This window comes from Eretmochelys imbricata, chromosome 1 (genome assembly GCF_965152235.1).
Source record: "Eretmochelys imbricata isolate rEreImb1 chromosome 1, rEreImb1.hap1, whole genome shotgun sequence".
Taxonomy (NCBI): domain Eukaryota; kingdom Metazoa; phylum Chordata; order Testudines; family Cheloniidae; genus Eretmochelys; species Eretmochelys imbricata.
This window is the reverse complement of record NC_135572.1, coordinates 267,531,216-267,558,074: the sequence shown is the minus strand read 5'-3', so window position 1 is coordinate 267,558,074 and position 26,859 is coordinate 267,531,216. Positions and strand designations below refer to the sequence as shown.

The 26,859-nt window shown below is 43.0% G+C and overlaps 1 protein-coding gene across 10 annotated transcripts in view; it reads right to left on the bottom strand.

The window, feature by feature from the left end:
• The window catches only part of TNRC6B (trinucleotide repeat containing adaptor 6B), a 217,522-nt gene that overhangs the window by 40,362 nt on the left and 150,301 nt on the right, over nt 1–26,859 (bottom strand). For 8 of the 10 annotated variants that reach the window (XM_077830293.1, XM_077830327.1, XM_077830285.1 and 5 more), the window contains 5 exons: nt 22,960–23,047; nt 14,438–14,459; nt 12,112–12,456; nt 3,483–5,807; nt 2,049–2,207 (listed from right to left, as the gene is read on the bottom strand). In XM_077830293.1, coding sequence (XP_077686419.1) covers nt 2,049–2,207; nt 3,483–5,807; nt 12,112–12,456; nt 14,438–14,459; nt 22,960–23,047 — 2,939 coding nt within the window. The remainder of the gene's footprint in view (nt 1–2,048; nt 2,208–3,482; nt 5,808–12,111; nt 12,457–14,437; nt 14,460–22,959; nt 23,048–26,859) is intronic. The other 2 variants (XM_077830350.1, XM_077830358.1) reach the window with 1 other exon arrangement.

The following is a 26,859-nucleotide window of genomic DNA, read 5'->3' as shown; positions in this document are numbered from 1 at the left end:
AAATACACCATGCATCTTCACACTGTTTGTATTTTTACTAGGATCCGATATAAAAACTACTGGCATTCTCCTTATGAACTCTTAGAAATGCAGGATCAGTTTCTGTTCAGATTAAGAAGTGAGCAGAATAATCTGGGAGAGGTACCTTAAGTATTGCTCATGTTTCAACATATGCGCACCAAAGTAACAAAACGCGAAAACAAGAGGTTAATGTCTTGGTTCACTCTAGCGACATGTTGGTGTTGTCATTTAAACAAAGGGTTGCATTGCTACTCAAATGCTACAACCATTTCATCTTACAAAACTAGAGAAGGCGTGTTCCTTCCCCAGCTAGGCTGCCTAACTACCTCCTACTCCCTCCTATGCCAGCTGGCCTACCCAACCGTGTAACTGCAGTTACTTCTGCCCAGCCAACATGTTTCTCAACCCCTTCCTTGTCTGCTGACCAACACTTCCTTCCCACTACTACTCCACTCATCATGCTGCTCCTCCCTTGCCTTGCTACTCCACCTACCTACCTATCTTCCCAAAATTGGTTTTCCATCATCTTTCTCCTGCTTAAGCCTTGAATTGTCTTGGGGGGGGGGAGGGGAAATAAGGAATAAGGGGGTTTAATGCATATTGTGGCTGAAAATTTGAATACACAAATCAGGAAACTCGAAAGGTAATGTTCCCATAGCAAGAATAACTGCTATACTGAAAATATGTACAATAATATTTTTTATTCCTATGTATAAAGTTAAACAAGTAACTTAACATACACAGTAAACTATTCAGGTGACATCACTGTTGTGGGAACTTTTCCTTTTAAATGTCTTGATCTGTGTATCTGAATTCACACTCTAAACGATGTCCTATAAAAGTACCCAGTCGATGAACCAGCCCAGGCACAAAATCAACTTCCCAACATCTTTAATCATGGTGCTGATTTTCAATGTGTGTTTGTGTGTGTGAGTGTGCATTAAATATATGTAGCTTGTTATACAAGCATGAAAAAAAGTGTGTGTACAAACACACGCCTTACTTGCCCATCAAATAAGAGTTACTTGCTTTGAGAAGAATTTTGCAATGCAGTATTCACTTTGTTTGTTTGCTTTTAACTCCCTCGCCCCACACATACTTTTTCCCCTTAAAAATACACTACCTGTGCTGGTAGAAAGGATTTCCACAAAACCCTATATATGTGCAATCATATAACAGTCATTCTAATTTCAAAATTACCAAAATCATGTTTTTCAGAAGTTCAGCAGGACTTCATTCACTGGTGAATATATCTAAGTAAACAACTGAAAAGGCTAGTCATTTGGCTTGAGCACAAAAAAGCTTTGAATTATTTTAAAAGATGCAAAAACTTTTTCATGCTTATATAACTAAGTCTGTACCTATTCTGCTCTGATTTAATTATTTATTTATTTATTGAAAACTAATCTTTGGGCATGTGAAGACTGAGCCCCAACAATAATTCCCAGAAAATTACAAGCAAGTGAAAACAGGGAGTTAAAAAAGCAGCCTTCTCAGCCTTAAAATATAGCTTTTACTAGCCATAAAACTAGAACGAGAAAAAACTTGTTGCTGCAGCGTATAGACCTTCTGCCTGTATAACCATGATCTACAATAGAGAGTTTTTGGCTAAGGATAAACTGCAAGTTCATAATTCTGATATTACAAGAGAAGGGGATTTATCTTGGATGCTAGTTCCCTACTATGAAGTATTTGGGTATGTGGCATGGGGAGGAGGTCCTTTTGAGAAAGAAAAAGCAACTAATTCACCTGGTTGAGATGCCCAAATGTTGTATCAATAATAAGATCAAACCTGTTCATATACCTATACTGTAAACTAAGATTCTGTCTTGCTTTTGATAGTTTTTAGTCATTTGTAAGCACTTTTACTCAACCACCACCATCAGCACCTTAGAAACCATTTAGTGTCTCTTCTGGTCCTCACTGGGATGGGATGCACTACATATGCAGGTGAACCACATACAGAAGTCAGATACTAAAATCTATAGCATCATTATAAAAATGGCTGATTACTGGCCTATACTCACTAGGTTTCATGGTATTCGGGGCGTTGGAAGGTGCATTCCCCCAGCCTGTTGTCGATGCTCCTGTATCATCTATTTCACCCCACCCGGGACTGGTTTCATTTGGCTCACCCCAGGCAGACGTACCATTATCTGGAGCAGGTGGTGTGCTTTTGCTCCAGACTGCACAAAGAAGAGAGTTTTCATTATGGACAGTTTACGAACTGTTCACTGACATTCAGCACAGCATCACCAAAAAACCTACTGCTTCTGCTTTTCTGGTGTAGCTCATGCTATTAAAAAGCGTAAACTGGGATTACTCAGTTGCAAACACTACACCCAGGGCAGGGACCTGACTCTCAGTTCTAGGAATGAAAAGGAAGAAGACCTTCACTTTAGAAATGCTATGAAAAACAATATTACTATAGTATCAAGTTAGATATGAAGCCTATCCCTGATGCTAACGTACTCAGATAACTTTTCCCATGACCAATTATTAGTACCAGGTTGTACGGAAGTTTAATATACTGAAGAACAGGGATAAATTTAAGTGCACATCAAAAAATAAATATCCTTTAAAGTGTGACATGGTCAGAAAAATTACTATGTAAAAATGGCACCTTATCATTCTACTCTCTGTATTCTAACTCTTAGCTGCTTACTTTAGAAGCAAAAAAAAAAATTACTATTTTTTATTCTTGATGGCACAGGACAGCTATGGGAGAGTAAAACAGGTTATAATCTGGCTCACATATGATCTCGATTATTAACTAAATTCTAAATGCAGAGCACAATCATGTTTTAAGTTGAATACGTGCAATTTCTCTGAAGACAATAGGGTTTTACAGATATAAGTGAGGGCAGAATTTGGCCTGCAAAATCTTTTACTGGTAATGATGCACAAATAAGAACACATCTTGCCTCTCAGAGCTTAGGTGGAGTTTGCAGGCTAGTTAGCTAAAGAAAACACCCTTTTACTTGTAAAACGGAGCAATGTTCAGATGGAAGTCATTAAAGTACAATAATGGTGACACTCAGTGGTTCCATTTTTACAGTCACTTTTCTGAACAGAACGGTTGATAAGTTATCAACACGCACAAGCCAAATACTCAAATGAGAGTTTAATTTTGCTAATGGGGTAAAACTAGCTATGGATTTGGAGGTTGCATACTCAACATTTGTTTAGATTAATGGTTTTCAAACTTCTGTATTGGTGACCCCTTTCACACAGCAAGCCTGAGTGTGCCCCCCCTTTATAAATTAAAAACCCATTTTTACATTTAACACTATTATAAATGATGGACGTGAAGCAGGGTTTGGGGATGGAGGCTGACATCTCACAACCCCCCCACATAATAATCTCATGACTCCAAGGGGTCACGACCCCCAGTTTGAGAACCCCTGGTTTAGACATTTAGTCTCTCATACTCTACTGAAGAGAAGGAAGCAAAACAGTACCTGATGCTGTTGATTTGCTAGTCATTGGAGTAGGCAGGCTTTGTTCTCGTGGAGCCTGTCCCCCTTGCGAGTTCTTGTCCCACAGGTTCACATTCTTGTAGTTATAACTGCTAGGGTCTCCCCATGCTGAAGTGCCATCATCAATATCCATTTTCCGACTGATCGACTGTGGAGACGGTTCTTCCCAGCCACTGGGTTCCTCATCCTTGGGGGCAGCTGGCTGTGGCCCACTGTTCCAGTTTGGATTTGGAGGTCGCCCATTACTTGGAGGTGGTGGCGGTGGAGGACCCCAGGAGCCAGAAGCCTCCTGCTGCTGCTGGTGCTGCTTATTCCAGGAATTGGACTGTCGACCAGTCTCATTCCATGCTGGCGTTCTTTTACAATCATCCCATCCACCCTTTGAAGCAGCATTTGCATTTGCACCATTACCCCAAGTCCCAATCTCATTTTGCCCACCTTCACCCCAACCCGACACTGGTTTGTTTCCTGCACCTTCCCAATTACTGTTTTTCGTTTGGTCAACTTCCTCTCCCCAACCGTTCTTTCCTGAAGACCATCCTTGATTAGGTTGCCGTCCACCCCACCCTTGATCCTTGTTGGAACTGTCATTCCAAGAGGAAGAGGTCTTTTCTTCTGATCTTACTCCTCCCCAGCTAGAATTGTTGTTCTTATAGTCATTCCACCCTCCTGTGTTTTTGGGGTCCTTCCACTCTGTGGGGGTTGAGAGCTCACCCCATCCAGACTTGTTTTGATTGCTTTGGCTGGGTGCATCTCCCCAGCCCCCTGAGTTCTTTGTCTGTGTGGCAGAGCTCTCCCACCCCTCAGTTCCTTTATCAGATTTCCCCTCAGGCCTTGGCATCTCTTCAATATCCCAAACTGTATCTTGCTTAATTTGAGTTTGGCCCCAGCCAGTGTTTGAAAGCACACGGGGGTCCAAATCAGTCCTGCTCAGCAAAGTCTGCAAGACTGCCTGGCAATCAGGATGCGTAGGCCTGTATGATCGGCGTCCAGAATTGTGACTGTCACTACTTCCTGCTTTGTGGTTGCTTCCAGTGCTTTGACCTCCAACCTCACTTCCTGTAGAGCTGGAAGATCTTCCCCAACAGGGAGCCTGGGAATTGCCTTGGTTTTCAGGAAGGGGGTGGCCCTTTTGATTGTCCCATGCTCCAGTGCTAGAATTTGGTTGGTTTGGACCACTCCATTCTCCAATCTTCAGTTCATCAGACCCAGACGGCTGTTTCCATTCTCCCTGAGAGACCCCAGATGTCAATTTGTTCCCTTCACCCCATTTGTTTTCATTTGAGTGCTGAGGGCCAAAGTTCCAAGACCCACCACCCATAGACCTGTTGTTGTTATCCCAAGAATCATTTCTTGACCCATTAGGTTTTTGAACAGAAACTCCTTTCCAGGAGTCCTCTCTATCCTTTCCATTGTTCCCATGGTTTCCAGAATTGCTTTGTCCAGCGGCTGTGTCAGTTCCAGAAGGCCCCCTAGATGTACCCCAAGATCCAACACTCCCAGTCTTTCTTTCTCCAGTGCTTTGTGAAGGGGCATCAGTGCTTCTGGAGGGGTTCCCCAAGCCCATTTCAAAGGGCATTCCCTTATTCTCCATAGGGTTTGGCGAACTTAAGTTCAAGGAGTTAGTGTTTCCATTTTTTGGTCCATCAGTGTTATGTATTTGAGCCTGTTCTCTGCCAGAGACAACAAAGTTAACACCCGCGTTTTCCATCTTTGACTGCTGTTCCCTAGAGGTCTGACCTACTGTGCTAATCTGTGCATTGGCGTTACCATTATCAGACTCCAAAATCCCTTTCCTAGAATTGCCCTCTTGAACCAGTGCTGGCCAGGCAGATGGGTTGCTTTTTGGGTTAAAGTTGCTGAAGCCAGAACCAGGGCCTATTCTGTCCTGCCCACTCAAGTTCCTCCAATTTCCTAGTCCATTGTTACTCTCTGCAGCAGGGTTGGAAGATTGAACAGATTTAGCTTTGGGGTCAGACTTCCAGGCCCCAAGATTACATTCGCTCCCAGCACTTCCAGACTGACACTGGCTTCCTTTTCCTTTGTTACTAGTGGTGCTTCCTGGCAGAGTGCTCTTCTCTGAGCCAGGGTTCGAGGCACTGTTGTTATCGGTGGTGTTTTCGGAAGAAGACTCAGCGTCTTTGCTGGCAATACAAGGCCACTCTTCCATGTCAGACCCGTCTACAATCACCTTGTCCCAGACGTGAGTTGGGTTGGCGTTGGTGCCGGTGCCGTTGTTGGAGGCGGCTCCAGAACCCCAAGTGGAATTTGCATAATTTGAAGCAGCAGCACCTCCAACTGTTGAATCTAAAAAGATGAAGGTCATTACTATTGGTTACTATTTATAAGTCCTTTAAAGATTGCATTTCCAGACAACACCAGTTATTGTTTTCATTTATAAGCCTTGTTTTTCGAAGATTTATAAACTCAGCTGATTATAGCAGATTACTACACTGGAAAATGGCACATGAGCTACTCTTATTAAAACATTCAGTGTTCCAGAAAAAAAAAATCCTCGCACTCAATTGAATTTTGTAGGCACTTAAAACCTCACTGAGGACTGGTTCCTTTTGCTAACAGCCCTGTTATTCAAGTTCAAGCAGTAATTTTTTTAATACAAAGGCCACTGCTGATGCAAATTCAGATTCTTTTTTTAAGGCTAGCTCTAAAATTATGGTGTACTGGACAAAATTCAGCACTGACATAAAATAATGGTGCAAATAGGAGTGTGTGTTGTAAAGTAATGCATCTTATACTGGTTTTGCATTCGGTGGCTTTGCCAACCAAGTGTAACTTACAAAAGGAAGGGAAGAAAGGAAAGCGTTCCAGAAAAAGCACCTAACAGGAGGATATAGTATTTAACAAGCCCTCCCTTCATTCCCTCACTTTATCAAACAATCTAAGTTGATTTTCTTGCTGCATACTCCTTTCTTCCCCTCACTGTGCATATTACACTAATTTTGCAATGACACTGAATGCCAAATCAGTGTAAAGTTATATACTTCATTGACACACACACTTGCATTGAATATAGTCCAGAGACATCCATGGGATTTGCATGGGTTTACATCAGCTATAAATCCGATCTACTATAACATTAGACAGTCAATTCTGGCTTCATGATTATCTTATGTACACAAATGTGTTGCTGCTAGTACCATAGTGGTCTGACAGCACTCCTCTGCCTTCCTCGTTGCACTGCCCTATTGACATTATCAGATTAATCTTTAAGGAGATCAACCTTTGGTCCCTGATTTAATTCCATGTTCTCTCTGTTTGGAGCTGCTTGCCATTTTTCTGTCCAATTCTAACCACAGAGCCTTCAAGATGCTCTGCTAAAAATGTTCCCAAGATGACTGTCTTCTCCATCTCCCTATATTCATTTATTCTGTAGTGAGCCCTGATACCACTGTGATATTTGGTAATCTTACTTGTCCAGTAGAGCTAATACGGTAGGGCAAGAAGTTCACAACAATACTTGTATCTTGGGCAACAGGTCTGCACATATACTAACTACCACCCCATCAGCACTGGCTAGTGTCATGTGAAGTTAAGTCACACCCATCTAAAAACATCGTACTTCTAATATACACACACAAACACACAGGGCCTTTGTTTTAACTGTATATTCAAAAATGACAAAATGGGAACGTTCAATTACTAATGTTTTTATTAAAAACAAACAGAACTGTTAGTACAAGTTCCATGCTTTTTCAGTTCACTAGCTGAACTGATAGTCTATCTCTCAGCTGACCTCAGTGAAGAAGAGATGCTCATCTGTAAATGAAGCTCTTTGACTGTCAATACAAGAACCACACTCGACATCAAGCATGGAACCCTCTGGTTAAGCTGGACCATTGGGGGGCAGAGTAGACTTCATCTTCAGCTGTGAAATGTTCTAGGCAAGGGTATATAAGGAGATGTGGCTCCAGTGCACCTTCATTTTCTCTCTCTTTTCTTAGACTCCAACCACAGACTCTGCCATAGGAGGAGTGTGGAACTGCACTGACAATCTCATACAAGAATTCCAGTGGCAGATGACCAACTGTTCTTTCTTCTTCAGGTAATATCAGCAGAAATCCTCATGCTTGGAAGACTGGTCAGTGAGAACTCTTGTGGGTGGGGCATTTGAGGAGTAGACTAGTTAAAGACTGCAGGGCTGCTCTCCCAAACTGCACCTCAGACCTTGAGACCAACTCAGAGAAAAATGCTGCATGCAAAGGTATGGTTTCTGCTCCCAGGAACAGCTCTACATAATTTTACAACAGGAATAATTTGCCTTGGATCTACTTGAATGTGTTCTAACAACATCCAGGGCTGGAGTGCCTGCTAATCCACAGAATGTGTTTTGCTGCATTTTGACAAATGTTGAAAGGAAACTGCCTCCCCCCATACCTGCCAATCCCCACAAATAGTCTTAGGGATTTACAGAAGGGGTTTGTCCTAAGACTATAGCTGAAGGCCTGCTTCTAATCTGACCTTCCCTGGTAACAAATATGTGGAGAAGATAAGCAAGTTTCTTATCTGATTGAGATGAAAACCAATTACTAATTTATAGATGAATTTGAAATGAAGATGTAAAGCTGTATTGCTTTTATCCTTACATAATAGCGCATAAAGAGAGTCAGTAATTAGTGCTTGGAGCTCAAGAACTCTCCTGACTGATGTTGTTGCCTCAAGACACAGTCTTCAAGGAGCGACAACAGAATACTCTCTCAGAGGCTTAAATCAAGAAAGCATCAGCTTGGGTAGTACTCGACTGTATTCCCAAAAAAGGTGGGACAGCATTAAAACATCCCTTCAAAAGCACCTTGTTTGTAAAAGCACAGGAGGTCCCTTGTACTGGAACATGAAAGGCTGAGATGCATACTCTAAAGCTCTGCCTATACTAGTAATTTTATTTACCAAAAACTTCCACTGTTGCTGCCATTGTTTTAGCTACCCTGGTGTGACACTGGAGCCTCAGTATATGGACTGCTTACTGACTCCAGTAGCTGTTTTCTGCACTGTGTTAACTGAATTTTGCTCAGTGCAAATCTAGTCAACTGATTAGATTAGATTAGATTGTGGTACTAAAAACAGCTGCCAGAGCTAGAGAATAGTCTACACTGAGGTTCCCACCTTTGCTAACACTAGAGCAGATGACTTGGTGTTAATAATGGTGGTTATTTTTTGTAAACAAAATACACAGAGTCCTGATTTCTTGAGACATTGAGGGTCAAAAATGTCTAACAGGTATTGCTACAGGTGTATTTCTTTATGCTGTCCATTTATAGTCTCTGCCATGCAGCAGCATAGGATTTGCTGTTGAAGGTTTCGGACTTTTCAATAGCATCTCCAGCAATTTCTGTAAGACAACTTGATCTAGGATATCAGATGTATGATCCACCTTACTAGCTGCAGGGACACTGGTGAAATATTTAATGTTGGTGATAACTGAAAATTCAGAAAAGAAGCAAGAGGCAAAAAGGTGGCTTCACTGCTACATCTAGGAGCTCCATGTGACAAAAATCTCTGGCCAAGTTCAGGGTTATCAGCAAAAAAAATTCAAGGTATGTGATTTTCTTACTTATCCTGGGGATCACTGATAGTGTACAAATAATGTTTGCTTGCAGGACAATGTTGTTAAATAAGAAGGTATCTGTCAACAAAAGACCATTGCCTTCCTCTGGAGGAAAAATGCAGAATTTGAGTGGGAAACAGATCTATCGGCAGAAGAGGACTTGACCATGAAATCTTTCAACACCCATTCTTGTTGAAGGTTGCTGTTTCTGCTTATTTCATCCACAAATGTGTTATCCTTGCACAGAAGATGGATTGCCACACATGTGATGAGTTGGTGGATGCACCCATTTTCAAAGGTGAACCATTTCTCAGCACTGAAAATTTCACCAAACCCTTCCCTGGCAATCTGCTGAGCATAACATAGGTGTTCACCTTCACCATCACCACATTACCTTCCTTTGAATATAGGGGAGAAATTCTGAATGAAGGCTGAATTACTCTTAGCAATCAGTGCATGTGTGTGTAACTTGGTCTCAAAAAGTTTCAGATTGTCAACTGGCTCAGATTTGGGTCTCTCCCTGCCTTGGAAATATCTCTCAGTAAGACCTTCGGTGATTTGAAAGAGATACCTCTTGCAAATACTGTGCAGGTTAGTTCACCATACAAAAGGAGACAGACATCCTGAGGCATAATTAACAGAGTTAAAATTGCAAATGGACTTATGAGGATAGATGAAACCATCAGCCCCAAGTAGCTTCAGGAAAACAAATACTGGGTTTTGAGGCTGAGATTATATTGATTGTACAACATCCAAAGACAGCCCACAGTACTTCAAATAGTCAGTTCTTCTCATAGTGATAGCTGTATAGCCAATGAATAGGAATCTATGCCTGAAGCATCACAGGCAACTTCTAGAGAATGCTTTGCCACTATAAGCCCCCTCTATGACTACTTCTTTAATCTCCTTCTTCAGATCCTCAGGAAGATGTTCCAACAATTGAACAAGCATATATCACATTATAAAGTCATACTAGACCAAAAAGCTTTGTAGTTTGCCAGCATGATCTGTTAGGTCACCTCTGATTGAGATTATCCATCTTCCTGACACCTTTAAGTTTATGATATTTTCTTGGCCCTACTTTTTCTTTTTACAGAAGCCATCAAAAATAATGAGATTGGGTACTGGAAAAAAAGAATCAAACCCTTAAACAGAGACCTGGTATAACTAGTCTGCCTGAGAAGATGATGTTGGAATAGAAACTTGTATTATCCTCCTCATCATCATCCTCAAGAGAATCCATAAGGCCTCCTTCTTTTATAGATATGACCACCACTCTGCCAGGTTAGGTTGGTTCTGGGATACCAAATAACTTCTGACCCATTTCTTGAACTATGGAGACCTCAGCCTATAATACTTCCACAATCCTGGTGAACAGATCTGGATGGATTTAAAAGAGTGGTACACTTTGGAGAAGAGATGATGCTGTCTTTTCTTCTTCCCTTGACCTCCCAATATTGAGGAAGGTGCTTTTGTTGCTTCAGCTGAAGCTGGAATTTGCTTCTTGGATTCACCCAGCTTCCTCAGAAGGGAGATCTCTCAATGGAGTTTGATTTGTCCCAAGAACATGACCTTAAAAAAGGAACTACTTAAGTCAGCTTGACTCTTCATATAGCCTGGAAGCTTATAAAAGAGCTTCTTTCATCATCAACTGTAGTCAAAACACTTGGTCCTAAGTCCAAAAAAATGAAGTCAGAGAGAGAAGGGGCATACATCCCTCACTTAGCATTTAATATACTGGGCACAGCAATCTGTCATAGTCCTCTTGTCCCAAAGAAGGGCAAGTCCTAAAAACCAACCTTTTATTCTGGAATCTAATATCACAACAGAAAAACAAATGAAGATATCACCATTAGGAAGACCAGTTCCTACAAATTACTTAAACCCTACAAACAAAGTTTATGTTACAGAAAACAACTAAAAAGCTTCCTAACACGCAATTTGTAAGAAACTAAGTCCTACCTTGGGAGGGACAATCAAGAAGAATGGTCAACAGAAAGTCAGGGACCAGAAGGAGTTCTAACTTACTACGTCAGCAAGACTAGAAAAGGACCACACCTGCTATGCTTCACTGCAGCTAATATCTACAGAACTGACAGATTTGGTCTTTAGTTTTATGCTGACTAGAACTAAAGCACTGCTGTTGTAACTATCCTTAGCTGAGCCAGAAAAGACAGAGGCAAAAAACTGCCAGCAGCAGGAAGAGAGGTGGATTGCATCAAAGATCCTAACGAACCTACTGGAGACTGCTGCACATCAGCTAGCTAAGGAACAACCGTTATTCCAAGTTGGTGGTCCACCACACTATATTCCCCTTACCCCATAGTGCTCTTACATGTGTTTTAACACGTAATATCATAATTCCTAAGGACAAAAACCTGGACGAAGGAGGATTTCTTTATGCATTACAAACTACAACAAAATAGAAGTCCTGTACAAAATAGAAAGATTACAATACCTAGGATAAATACCTTATATTTCAGCTCATAAGTTGGGGGGGGGAGGGGGGAGCGCCACAGCAAATTTCAATTTGATCCTAGCTTACACAGTACCACCCAATTAGAGAGGTGCATTATTGTGTGTTGGAAAGAGGGGAGACATACCCTTCCTATAAAAAGAAAAGGAGGACTTGTGGCACCTTAGAGACTAACAAATTTATTTGAGCGTAAGCTTTCATGAGCTACAGCTCACTTCATCGGATGCAAGTCCTCCTTTTCTTTTTGCGGACACAGACTAACACGGCTGCTACTCTGAAACCTTCCTATAAAGGATCTGGTACTGTCCGCTGTCAGAAGTGGGGAGAGACTATTGGACTAGATGGACCATTGCTCTGTTCCAGTGTGGTAATTCTGATGACAATGTCTTTGGTGGGGTTTTTTTTGTTGTTTGTTTTTAAAACAACCAGTACCCCAAAAAAAGTTAAAAATCAGCAGTGCTGGGGAGCATAAAAGTAAAGTAAAATAACTTTTCTAAAAAGTTAGAAGTTTTAATACATAACACGTTTGTGAATGATTTTACCTGATCCTTCTTCAGCTAAGCTTTCCTTACCTGTTGCAGTCCCACTGTCGCTCTGCAGCAGTGCTCCTGTCACTGGTTGTGCGTTGTTTGGGTTTGCTCCAGGTGCTGAAGAGGGAGGAGGCCCTGCCCCACCCCCAAGTAGCATACAGGATGGCGGAGGGGGCTGCCCACGTTTCAGTAACACTTTGTGGTCCTGCTGGCAACGGAATCGCGGCGGCACCTCCCGAGGCATGTAGCGGGCGGCGCTTGGCGGTTGTCCGTTCGGCACTGCCACCCTTTTGGCATTGTTGCCACCATTGACTGGTGGCGATGGAGAGCTGCCAATTGGGCTGGCGGCCACTGGCTGGCTTGAACTTGGTTTTGTCACTTCGGGCACTGGAACACAAGAGGAAGGAAAGTTATAATTTTATAAGATACAAAACCTAACAAATGGATATAAGAACTCAGTGAAATTGAACTTTGATATGGCTATTCTCCTCTCAGAATACTGTACAAATTCAACCCCATCAAGGAACCAGTCAAGTTAAGCAGAAACCGCATATTTGTATGTCATCACCAGTGATTTAGACATCATGGGTGAAATCTCAGATTCAAGTTTTAAATTTAAACGGTCAATGATTAATACAAATGTTGTAATGTTTTCCTCCCTATTTCTTAATCTTTGGGGCACTGTTGTGTGCTGCCATATGGAAAATATGAATTTAGTTCCCAAGCTTTTACCTTGCTCATTAAGGATATGTTGTCACTACAAAAAAAAGATGGGTGGGTTTCTTGTTTTGTACAGCGAGGAGACAACTCATTCCCGTTAGCTAACTCACTATAAAATCTTAGTGGAGACCAGAATGTGTCACTTTTACTGCACTGTAGGCCAGGTGAGGTCAAACCACTGACCTCACCTAGTTACATCAAGGTAAAGACTACCTGGTACTTTATCTCCATTAGGGTTTTACAGCGAGATAGCTAACCCACATTTGTTTTAACAATGAGATAGCTAAACAAAAAAACCCATCATTTTGGGCAGTGACAATATACCCTAAGCCAGATAGAATCCACAGCTGCTAGAGGAAGGAAATGCCTTCTTTCATTCTGGAGCAACCCTCTCTGCCTGACCCAGGAATGTTTACATACTCTGTAATGAGATCTAGACAAAATGAGCTTGTATTTAAGGGCCTCTCTGAGGACCTTTGAGTAGAGGTAAAGCGGTAAGAGGGGGAAAATGAGGGAATCCTAGGGGAGCTTGTGCCTTAACAAAACTATCTTCATCTACTTGGGAGATTCCAAAACCAGTACACCTACACTCCTCTAGTCTCCACGTTTCTAGAAATGAAGCTAAGTAAGCTCACACATTAAAAAGTTTGGGAACAAAGGTAGCATTTGTTATATCCTAACCAGGTTGCTAGAAGTCAAAACATTTCACAAAGACATGCTCAGACTCCAAAACCAAGGACACATTTTAGAGCTGTAACTACTCCAGTCTCTCTTGTGGACTGAAGTAACAGTAGAATTAGAAGGGGTTATTCTCCCAATCACCACATTACTGATGTTATTCACCTTTTAAATACAAGCAGAGACATACTTTTAGGAAAGCAGTAGAAGACCACAAGAATAGGAATTCCTCTAGAACAATAGATTGTGTTATATCCCATTTTTATCTTTGTAAACAGCTGGTGATGGGTTTTCTTACTTTCCTACGCAAGTTTCATTGTCCAAAAATTATTAGGAATTTTTTTTAATTTAAGCCAAATTACTATTTCTCCTTTGCTGCCTCTTTTTAGTGGCTGTTTCCTCCACTACTTTCACAATGCTAGGATGCAAATTAGGTTCAATTATATTTTAAATCAGGTGAGCAAGTTATGATGCTTATCTACCATCTTTTCTGTCTCCATTTGACATTCACGTCTCAATGCTTTAACATCTCTTAATTCAACTCAGACAGCGGTAGAATGTATTCTACTCATTTTGGTGTTCCCTCATTAAGAACTACTCTCTCACTCCCATTCTATGCATTTAGTCTGTCTCAGTTGGTGGCTGCACTTCTGAAAAACTGCACTTTTTTTTTAGGGATTTCAACATTAGCCTAATTCATGAGAGATCATCACAGTGAAGATATTTTAATTCAAAAAAGCCTACTTTTCTTCTTCAAACAAAACATTTTGAAGGCTGACTGAAAATGTTCCTATGTGTTCTCTTCTTGACCATTATTGCTGTTGTTTCTGCTTACTACTCAGGCAGAAATGCCTCATCATGGGACATGAGAGTCTCTCTCCCTTATCCAAGAATTTTAGCCGAGGACAAAGGCCTGTTCTGAGCCTACACAAACTATGCTCTATAGATTTAAACAAATTAAATCCCTTACCTTTGGTTTTTTGATCTGTGACCTGCAAATTAGAAACAAGGAAGTTAATAAAAGCAAGAAAAAACAGCTGCTCTACAATGCAGCCCTCATTTATTACTACTAGACCAGCCTCTCAGTTTAAAAATCAGCTGACAATCAAAAGCTGAAGTACCCTGCTCAAAAATATGTAAAGAAAGTTTTCAAGAGGACCAAGAGTTATTTATTATCACCTCTGAGACATATTTGGTCCAAACAAACAAACAAACAGAGAGGAAGTAGTACTTCATTCATGATAATTTGTAAGATATTTTTCCACTGTAGCATTTTAAAGCACAAATACGTATTCACTCCAAATATGGCTTTTTAATATTATTAGAGGAAACCATTACCGTAACAAATTGCAATGCATAATGAAAAGAAACCTAAAGAATGTCACATACAGCCCCATAAGTGAGCACCGTTACAGTGACATCTCATGCTGCCTACAAGGACAACTTCAGTGAAAAGCACCAAGTGAAAAGCATCTCTTTGCAGTCTTTCCCTTCACCTTTCTCCCCTGCCATTTTCTTTTCCAAGGAGAAGACAACTTCAATCTTATTATCACTATCACAAATGGGAATATGCAATACCTCCAGCACCATCAGATTTCAAAATCCCATGAATGCAACAGGCTCTCTATAATGGACCTACTGAAGTGAACGATCACACCAGTCAACACACCCCCCGCCCCATTTTTGCTTTTGCTGTACTTTTAAATTCTTTTAGCAGTGTAGATTTCCAGCTACAGTAGAATCAAATATGCCACTGGAATGTTCTCTGGAATTCTTTGTATTGTAGCATGTTTTGAACTTGTTGGTCATGAGCTCCTCTACACAATAAGGGAAAACCCCAAGATCATCATGTGTCAGGCTGTGTGTTACCTCTTCTTAAAAGAAATTGCTGAACCAGTCCCTAATTCTGGACGGTACAGTCACAATATAGAATAACAGAAGCACTACAAGTAAAAGGCTATTTATTGTCTACACCAACCTAGCCAGATCTCTTTTGTACAGTAAAGAATAATAAAAAGAAACACATCACTCAATTGCTGCCGGCATCATTCTACTTTGGAAAGATGCTCTTTGGGGTATGTGAAACAGAACATACCCCAAAATATAAAATGCCATCCCTCCCCCCAGGCGGGCCTCAAAAGGGTCATCAGCTGCTGACTGTGTTGCGAGGCAAGTATACCTAGAGCATCCTTGTCCAACCTGTTTTTAAAAACCTCCAGGGATTTCCACAACCTCCCTTGGAAGCCTATTCCAGAACTTAACTATCCTTTTAGTTACAAAGTTTTTCCTAATACATAACCTAAATCTTCCTTCCTGCAAATTAAGCCCATTACTTCTAGCGTTTGCACCAAACCCTACATTGCATCCTTCATCCCAATGAGAGATTCTGTCCTTATGACTTTGCTAAAACTTTGAAAAGAAATCTGAAGAGATTTGTCACTGCACCATAGATTGCAATGATCTACCTACCTGTGGGAAACTCGGATCGTGAGCACTAAGAGGGGCTATGTTGAAGAAAGGGAAGAAGCCACTTCAATTTAACAATACTGGACAATCTAGTGACAAGCGTGAAAGACACAAAGCTAGAAAAAAAGCCCCCTCAATAGTTTTGATTAGAAAACAAACATTTTGTTATGCAGAGTTGCACATGTGATTTGTTTGTAGATTACCTTCTCTCATATTTCGTGCGAAAAATGCATCACTGGCAAGAAAAGAAATTCTTTGACACAGAACAAAAATTTTTAACAACTTCCCAACCTCTATCAGCACTGTCTTAAAATGTAACAGTAGCTGCCCTAAAACCTATTTACCACTTTGTGTTCAAATATATTATTGAACACAATGCAAAGAGACTTTCATCCCTCTTCCGCTGATCAAGACTTTCTTCCCCTCATCCCCAAATCTTTGCCCCTAAAAACATTACTACAAGACGAGCCTCTAGAAGATAAACAGATGTCATCTTCCCCAGGATTTTGGGTGGATACCATAATGGCAAACTACTGGAGAAAGTCACGTTGTATATTCTTTGACAGGCAGTGGGCAACAATCTAAAAGTGGCAAGCATTTGACTTCTACATTCAGAACTCTGAATACTCAACAAGATCCAACAATGATGTTTCAAGATGATCAATAATCTTTTCAATGAGCTAGCCGCCTCTTCTTGCTGCTTCCTTCTCCTGTACTTGAGTTATTACAAGTTTACAAGAGCAGCCTGATCTTCTGTAACAAGCTTTCCAATTTGCTCTTGTATCATTAATACCAGCGTGCTAGCCTCATAGGTCACTTTTCTTCTCAGAGGGTGCTAGTGAAGCAGCTCTTGGCTCTGCACATCATTAGATTTGGGGGGTGGGATAATGGTTACTCACCTTCTCGTAACTGTTGTTCTTTGAGATGTGTTGTTCATGTTCATTCCAATCAGGTGTGTGTGCACCGCGTGCACAGTTGTCAGGAAGTTTTCCCTTGGCAGCTCCCGTCTGGTCAGCTGTGGAGCCCCCTGGAGTGACACCTTCAAGATGCTCTATATAGGACCCTGCTGACTCCTCAGTTCCTTCTTACCGGTTACTCCAACAGAGGAGTAGGAGGGTGAGTATTGGAATGGACATGAACACCGCATCTCGAAGAACAGTTATGAGAAGGTGAGTAACCGTTTTTTCTTCTTCGAGTGCTTGTCCATGTCAATTCCAATCAGGCGACTCCCAAGCTCCATCCCAGAAGTGGGGTCGGAGTTAAGGAAATGCTGATTGGAGCACCGCTCTGCTGAATGCTGCATCATCTCTGGCGTGTTGGGTAACAGCATAATGAGAGGTGAACATATGCACCAAGGACCACGCTGTTGCACTGCAAATTTCTTGTATCAAGACCTGGGTCAGGAACGCTGCTGCTGAGGCCTGTGCCCTCGTGCAATGTGCCGTAAGTGCCAGGGCTGGGACCTTGGCCAGCTCGTAGCACGCGTGGATGCAGGATGTGATCCAGAAAGATATTCTTTGAGATGAGACTGGGAGTCCTTTCATTCGGTCTGCTACCGCTATGAACAGCTGGTTCGATTTCCTGAACGGCTTAGTGCACTCGATGTACAATGCTAGCACTTGCCAAACATCCAATGAGGGTAGCCTCTGCTCTTGACTACTGACTGGCATGAGGCTTAGGATAGAAGACAGGGTAGAAAAATGTCTTGGCTAGTATGAAAGAGTGACACTACCTTGGGAAGAAAGGCTAGGTGAGGCCTGTGTTGCACCTTATTCTTGTGGAAGGCTTGGTAGGGTGGATCGGAGGTAAGGGCCTTTAGCTCTGACACCTTCCTAGTTGATGTGATGGCCACCAGGAAGGCTACCTTCCACAATAGATAGAGAAGGAAGCAAGTTGCTATTGGCTCAAAAGGGGGCCCCATTAATTTGGAGAGGATAAAACTGAGGGGACAGGGACAGGCTCTCTGTTCTGAGGATGTAGGCACTGCAAACCCTTGAGGAAATGGCCTACCATGGGGTTAGCAAATGCGGGTCGGCCGGACGCTCCCAGGTGGAAGACTGAGATAGCAGTGAGATGTATTTTGATGGAGGACGCTGCCAGTCCTTGTTGTTTCAGGTACAGAAGGTACTCTAGAATAAGTGGTACAGATGCCTGTACTGGAAGTGTACGCTGCTAGGCACACCAGCAAGAGAACTTTTTCCACTTAGCTAGATATGTGGCCCTAGTAGATCGTTTCCTACTGCCAAGTAGGACCTCCCTTAGTGGTTCTGAGCACAGACGCTCCATGGGGTTTAACCATGAGGCTTCCAGGCCATAAGATGGAGGGACTGGAGGCCCGAGTGGTAAAGGCGACTGTGGTCCTGAGTGATCAGATCCGAATGCAGTGGTAACTCAATCGGAGTGTCCACTGACAGTTCCAGGAGCGTGGTGTACCAGTGTTGTAGGGGCCACGAGAATTATCTCTGTTCGGTCCCTGTGGACCTTGAGAAGTACCTTGCGCATGAGAGGGATAGGGGGGAAAGGCGTACAACAGGCGGCCTCCCCAGGGAAGCAGAAACGTCATCGAACCAGGACTGATTCTGGAAGGAGCAGAACATTGGACACTTCCTGTTGCTCCTGGTGGCGAACAGTCGACCTGGGGAAACCCCCACCCTTGGAAGATGAACTGTATGACATCCGTTCGGATCGACCACTTGCAATTGCAGAACGATCTGCTGAGATGGTTCCCTCGTTCGTTTTGAACTCCTGGGAGATAGGATGCCTCCATGTGAATGGAGTGAGCTATGCAGAACTCCCACAGCCAGAGAGCTTCTCGACACGGGGGAAGGAACGGGCTCCACCGTGCTTGTTGATGTAACACATGGCAGTGCTGTTGTCCGTCATCACTACCACGCACTGACCTCGCAGCCGGGCCTGAAAGGTTTGGCATGCTAATCGTACTGCCCTGAGTTCCTTCATGTTGATATGAAGGGGAAGCTCCTCCCGTGACCATAGGCCCTGTGTTTGGAGGTCTCCCAAATGCACACCCCATCCCAGAGCTAACACGTCTGTTACAAGGGACAAGGAGGGCTGGGGGCTGTTGAATGGAACTTCCTCGCAGACTGCCTGAGGGTCAAGTCACCATTGGAGGGACTCAAGTACTTGCCCTGGCACCGTGACCACTACGTCCAGGCTGTTGCGTCCCAGGCAATAGGACAAAGCGAGCCACACCTGGAGTGGCTTAAGCCTCAGTCAGCCATGGCGGACCACTTAACTGCGGGCTGCCATGTGGCAGAGGAGACTCAGGCATCCCGTATAAAAATTCTGCCTCCGCCGAGGTGGATATGGGCAGTGTTGTTGCAGTTGGGGCTTGAAATGTTGTTGTTGGGTATGCGCACCCCGGTAACCCAACAACTTCATAGTCGCCCGGGAGCCTTTGAGACTGCAGCTTGGAGTTTGTTTGCTCCGAAAATAACCCTGCACCTTCAAATGGTAAGGTCCTGCAGGGTTTGTTGCAGCCCCGGGGGCAACCCGGACGGCTGTAGCAATGAGCTCCTCCTCATGGCTACTCCTGAGGAAAGGGTGCGGGCGGCTGAGTACGCAGAGTCCAATGAAGTCTGGAGGGAGGTTCGCGCCACTGCCTTCCTTTAAACTTCAACATGGAGGCCCATGAGTTGAAGTTGTACCTGCTGAGGATAGCTTGCAGGTTAACTATCCTCAACTGCAGGCCCTCACAGTTGCGTAGATTTTCCTGACAAAAGGGTCCATCCTTTCGACTCCTTGGATTTAGGGGCCGGCCCTTGCTGCCCCATCTCTTTCTCATTCATCACCGATACCACGAGGGAGCATGGTTGCAGGTGAGAGAACAGGTACTCGTATCCCCTGGAGGAAACGAAGTACTTGCACTCTACGCCCTTGGAGGCAGGTGGGATTGAGGCAAGGGTCTGCCAGAGTCTTAATATTGCTCTGGATAGTTTTTATTAGTGGCAGAGCTACCCTGGACGGTCCCTCTGGCACAAGGATGTCAACCATGGGGTCTTCAGGTTCGACCACCTCCTCCGCCTGTAACCTCATGTTACGTGCAATCCTTCATAGAAGGTCATGGTGGGCCCTGTGGTCAATTGGAGGGCCCGAGGTTGAACCTCCCACCACCGCTCCGTCCGGGGACGAAGATGGGGAGGCCAGAAGTGGTACTGGGTCCTTCTGATCCTCCAGTGACCATAGCTGAGGTGACAGTATCCTGGCCTTGCAAATGGGTCATGCCTTGGAGTTGCCTTGGAGGCGACCTAGACCAACTATGGGGCTTGCGCCAAGGTTTCCTCAGAACCACGGGGCATAAGCCAGTCTTTGGCTGTTTGGAGTGGTCGGTGCTCTGAGGCCACTGAACAGGAGCTTCTGAAAAGGAGCCCTAGGCCTGATGGTAAGCCCAGGGGGTCCAAAAAGGCCATTGCGCCAGAGGTTGCCACTGGGGTTGCCATGCCATTGGTGCCTCTCTCTGTCGCTTGTCAGATGGGAATAGTACGAATCACCATCCGAGGCAGAAGACACGGATCTCGACTGAGATGATCACGGTGGCACCGCAAGGTACTGCGCTGGGGACCTATGCAGAGTTGATGATTCAGGGGACTGGTGTCAAGATGCCTGGGCCAGGGACCAATGCCAGTCCTCTCTTGGAGCCGGGGATGGCTGCCTCTCCCTTGTCGGTGGCGGGGAGCGTTGTGCTGCTGGTACCGGGGACCCCTCATGGAGTCCGGTGCCAGAGAGCAGTGCCTTGAGGATGGCGATCTGCAGCGGTGCCGAAGCAAACGGTGCCGGGCAGAAGAGGGTGACCATTGCATCATGGCCGGCTTACTTCTAGAGAGTGCTGGTCGCAGTGGGGGCTTATCTCTGATCACCAGGGGCTGAGGAGGCATCATCACTATTAAGTCTCTGGCGGCTTCAAAGGTGTCCGGGGTGGAAGGTAACTTCAACTCCTTCACCTGGCACTTCCCATCCCAGGAGTCGCTGTGCCGTGGGAACCGAAGTCGATGGGGCTGACTCTTGCTGCCTGGACACCGAGGGCTCCTTTACTGGATGCCCCAGTACTGCGCCTGCAGGTCCCACTGCTTTATGCACCGGCGATCTCCCCGTTAGCTTTTCTATGCCGCTTGTACAGCACCAGTGAATGCAAGTGGTGCTGGGTTGCCTGTGCATCCTGCAGTGCCAGTGCCCAGGGTCTCTCAGACTAAAGTCCTTCCTCAGCACCATGTCACGTACCAATGCTGGGGCACTCCATACGGACGTGTTCGGTGCGGGGTCCTGGTGGTCTGCAGCAGACTGGGGATGAAGGGGCAGATTCCATAAGCAACTGCTTCAATCAGAAATCTCACGCCTTTTTAGTTCTGGGGTGGAAAGCCCTGCAGAGCTTGCACCTTTCTGTCTGGTGCGCCTTCCCCAGACACTTCAGCCACAAGTCGTGGGGGTCGCTCGTTAGCACAGGCTTGCTGCAGGTTCTGCAGAGTTTAAAGCCTTGGGCTCACAGCATGCACCAGAGCCCAAGGAGGTGTGGGGGGCGGGGAGAGAGAAAGAGAAAGAGAGAAAGAGAGAGGTGTTGGGATTAGGGAAATACGCTCCCAAACCTCACTATATACAATAACTAAGACTAACTACAACTAAACTAGGCTAAGCTAACTATATGAAGAACACTAAGGAAAACACTTGCTAAGCAAGGGACCGCAGTTCTAACAACAGTCACTGGTGGTAAGAAGGAATTGAGGCGGGGCTGGGTCGGCAGGGTCATATATTGAGCGCCATGAAAGCGTCACTCCAGGGGGCTCCACAGCCGACCCAATGGGAGCTGCTAGGAGAAAAATTTCTGACTGTGCACACAGTGCACACACTCCTGACTGGAACGGACATGAACAAGCACTCAAAGAAGAAAATGTCAGTTATTTTTATTTTTTATACTCCACTATTAAGAAGCGATAGGGAAGTGAAATGTAACAGTTTTGGGATAAATCAAATCAGATCTTCCAGTAAATTTACTGAAAAAAACTGTACTGATATCAATACTTTTATATCAGTGTAACTGCACTATAAATACATCCACACTGGAGGCTGCACTGTTAACTGTATCAGTTCCTAAGCTAATGTAGTTAAATTGAAGGAACAACTGTATTTAGACAAGCCTTTAGTAGGCCAAAGTGAAACTGGCATAGGATTATTTCGTAGCCCTCTTTCAGTAAGAATCCACACAACATAACTGAAACAATACCAGCTGAAGTACTCAGTGACATTAATAGGCTTTTTTGGCCTGGCAAGAACAGATAGTAGTTAGCTTCACTTATGAGGATTCCTTTCTGCTCCTGGTTTAAAAGATGTTTCTTAATACAAACACGGAAATGTTTCAAACAGACCCTTTCCATGTCACAATTTTTGTCAGTTCCTGAAACAGTATCTAGACTTCTTGGAAGCCATTTCAGGTAACACTTTGATTAGCAAAACTGCCTGCTCAAAATCAGTAGCTGGGCACAACAACTGTTTATAATGCCCCTCCCCCTCCCCCAACCACACACATTTCTCTAAGACTGAAGATTTAGAAAAAGATGGATCATGAAAGGGGCTTTACTATTAAACTATCCATTTATTCCTTCTCTTTTATGCCCCCTCAAAATAAAAAAAATCCCATATTTCCTCTCCCAAATGTCAGTTTTGAGCTGACGCAAAATTTCACTGCAGAGAGAGGTATATATAAACAGCTGGAGGTGCAAAGATCAGAAGAACCACTGTTCAGTGCCCCTACAATACTGCTCTATGACATAATGAAGACAGTTAATCTCCTCCTCCCTCCAGTCCTCTAAAAATAACAAAAGAAATCCCAACCATACCACACAATTAAACTTTAAGCAAAACTAACACAAAACCCAGAATCCTCAATGAGGCATTGCCATACTTCAGACAATGAAGCATTTTCACAAAGACTCAGGAAGTAAAGAAGCAAACACTTGCTGAACAGGGTTCTATATAGTTAACACTTGGGGGTAGGGAGACTTCAAATCACAAACCTACCTTCTGAGTAGATTCCTTCTTTTTCTTATCCTCTTTCTTCCTTTTCTTGTCTTCCATTAACTGTTCTTCCCTTTCTTGCTCCTTCTCTCTGTCAAAACCAAATAATTTATCAAGACACAGCCGAACTGTGCGCATGCGCACACATCCACACTCGTTCTCTCCCCGTTCCTCTGCCAAGGAAAGTGAGCTGAAACAACAGACGTAGATCTCTTCCATCTCTAATCTGACAGACAAGAGAACATGGGCAAATATTTCAGTCCATTCAGAATCTGCTCTTGGGGGTTAATATCAAACCCAGATTGTAATTTGTATTTGGTAGCTCAATATGGTCCCAATCGTACAATGTGTAGTGCACGAGAAAACCCCTTTACCTACAGAATGTCCCATTCAAGTCAACCCTTGTACACATTAAGTACATGCCTGCCAACAGCCCGAGGAGGATTTTTTTAAATGCTTATGAAATTGGGCTGTACTACCTGTATTATTTCCTGAAAAATCCTGTGCATTTTTCCCCTGACAAAACACAGAAACTGTAATTCTAATATATAATGATTTGGTCTCATATGGCATTTATCTTCACAAGTGGGAGATTGTTCATTTGCTTGTAGCTATGTCATTTGTAAGCCATTAGGTGTGTCATATCAAATCTAAAACATCATTTATTATACAAAACTTTAATTTCTAGGATATTGTACCCACCTACAGTATTTTTTGTGATTAAGCATACATTAAAAATGACTTTCCAGGGGATCTTTTTTCATGGGCTCCCCCCCCCAAAAATTATCTTGGGCAGATGCTGCCGTTGTCATGCTATCATCTTTGTTGCTATGTTTTCTATTAAATATGAATGTGCCAGAAAATGATTGGTTAATTCACCACATCTATGCTACAGGGTGAGCTGTTTCTATGGTGAGTCACATTTTCATCTGATTGGCGATCTTAATCTACTCCAAGGGAATTTGGACCAACAAGATTTCAACTTGCCTGGAATAATTTCATTCTACTAGGTGGAGTTTAGGACAACTAATGTAAAAAAATCTGATGGCTGATGAAGGTATGAGGGTTTTGGGGGGATAGGGTGTGCAAAGGAAGCAGGAAGACTGTATCCCATACATTTCGAAGATGACAGGTTTCAGAGTAACAGCAGTGTTAGTCTGTATTCGCAAAAAGAAAAGGAGGACTTGTGGCACCTTAGAGACTAACCAATTTATTTGAGCATAAGCTTTCGTGAGCTACAGCTCACTTCATCGGATGCATACTGTGGAAACTGCAGAAGACATCATATACACAGAGACCATGAAACAGTACCTCCTCCCATCCCACTCTCCTGCTGGTAATAGCTTATCTAAAGTGATCACTCTCCTTACAGTGTGTATGATAATCAAGTTGGGCCATTTCCAGCACAAATCCAGGTTCTCTCACCCTCCGCCCCCTCCCCCCCACAAACTCACGGAGGGTGAGAAAACCTGGATTTGTGCTGGAAATGGCCCAACTTGATTATCATACACACTGTAAGGAGAGTGATCACTTTAGATAAGCTATTACCAGCAGGAGAGTGGGATGGGAGGAGGTACTGTTTCATGGTCTCTGTGTATATAATGTCTTCTGCAGTTTCCACAGTATGCATCCGATGAAGTGAGCTGTAGCTCACGAAAGCTTATGCTCAAATAAACTGGTTAGTCTCTAAGGTGCCACAAGTACTCCTTTTCATTTTGAAGATGGACAGTAGCTTACAAATATAATTTACCATGTTTCTTCATGAGGAAAGAGATTCAATTGGCAGATATACACAAAATATTCAGACTATTTTAATTTACATTCATGCATAGCACCGTCAGATTTATAAAGCTTTGAAATGCATAACAGTTAACACACAGATGTGTTTACATTGTACTGGAATAGGCAAAAGACATACGGCCGTTGACTGAAATGCTTATGCCACAGAAGTATAAGAATTTAAAAATAAAACTCAAATTTACTTTAGTATAGGACTACAAATTCCCCAAAATAAAGTGCCCTCTCTTGTGAATAGGTTTGAACAAGAAAGTTGAATAAATATCTAGTATCCCTTCATCAGAGATAGCTACTCCACAGAGGTTTCCTCCCAAAGGCTATCCTACTTCAGTCGGCTTCTAAATTTGCACTCTCACATGCTATTACCACACTCATGTGTACAGAAAGGCATTTGTGTAACCAATCACTGAATTTGCACATATAAAATCAGAAACCACTTTTTGAACAATTCCTTTTCTGAAGCCTGATATAGACCAAGATTTTAAGACGCTCTCTTTGCGCATGAAAGCCATAAGGGTTCCAGGGAGATTAACAGAACAATTGTCTGGTTTCCTGATCTCAGGCTATCCTGCTGAAAAAAGCCACCATCCTTCGGTCTATGAGCAAATGGAGTGCACACAGACTGGCACGTCCCCATTTCACAGAATTCAAAGCAAGTATTTCATGTCATGCTGACACACCCAAAGTCTAGTAGTTTATAGACCAGCTCAGTTCTCACTCTCTCCTTTGCTCTACAAAATGTCAAAGTGCACTTTCCAGTTCTACGCCATGGCAACGAAAAATCCCACCGTTTTTCAGTTGTACTGACAAGCATATGATAGGGAGTGAAGAGGAGCGCCTACTCTATACTAGCATAATTTTAAAGAGTAAAAACTAAACACATTTTCATTTTTGCTTGAACCTGTGTTTGTAACCAAAATATAAATCAAACTCTCTGCTCTGATACTTGGATTTTAAGCTATTAAAACAGAATCAGGGTTTGTTCTTTCATGCTGTAAAGACATTTTAAAATCATGTAGTATAAAGTATGCTTTCTGGTCTATGTGTGTCAGTTATAAATAGTACCATTACTGAAAAGCAATTATTTCTAGTAGCATGTGCAAGATGTTAAAGAGCTGTACAAAAGGATCTGCTGAAAGAGACACTAAAAATGTAATTCAATTACAACAACTTGTGATGTCAAAAACACCAGACTTAGCAATAGTGGACAGCTGAGTCTAACATCAGGCCATATGGATAAGTTTCTCTTTTAAAGTAGTTTTCCTCCTTTTGGAAGTGGACGGGCAAGGATTAAATGTGTAGGGAAGGAAATCAGGACAAGAATTCCGTGCAGTCAGGAACCTAAAGCTGAAGATATACTTTACAACAGGCTGTAATTGAAACAGCTAGGGACAGTGGCTTTGAAGATTATAAATTGAAGATCTAGCTGTAGTTATTCGCTTTAGTGAGGACATACAGAACGGAAGGTGATTACAGGAGATGCCTGCCTTCGGGAGTACATGGGAAATTAAGCAAAAGGAATTAGTGTTAAGACTCTGGAGAACCTCCTGTCTTTGAATTACTTAACCTCTCTTTCATTCTATGAGCTATTTTACAAGGATATTTTAATATTTTACAAAGATTATGCTTATCAGAACATCTGTCAAAAACTGCGGTAACAAATAAAAACAATATTTTGTAATTATTTAGGCCCTGATTCAGCAAACGTAAGCATGTGCTTACGTTTCATTGAGTTCAATGGGATATAAGCATTTGCTAAAGTGATTTGCCGAAGTGAGGCAGAATACAGAGGATCCCAAACTCTTGACAAACATGAATTAAGCCTCACAACCCTGGGAGGTAAGAAATTATCCCTGTGTAATGGATGGAGAATCTGGGGCTCATACAAACAGCTGAAACTGCTGTATTACACCAAGTGCTGTCAAACACACAAGTGAAAAAAAGGAAATAAACCGGAGAAAGTGTTCTGTTACAATCTAATAGCATTTAGATCTCTTCCATCTCTAATCTGACAGACAAGAGAACATGGGCAAATATTTTAGTCCATTCAGAATCTGCTCTTGGGGGGTCTATATCAATTTATAGTATTGATTATATTAAATGCTA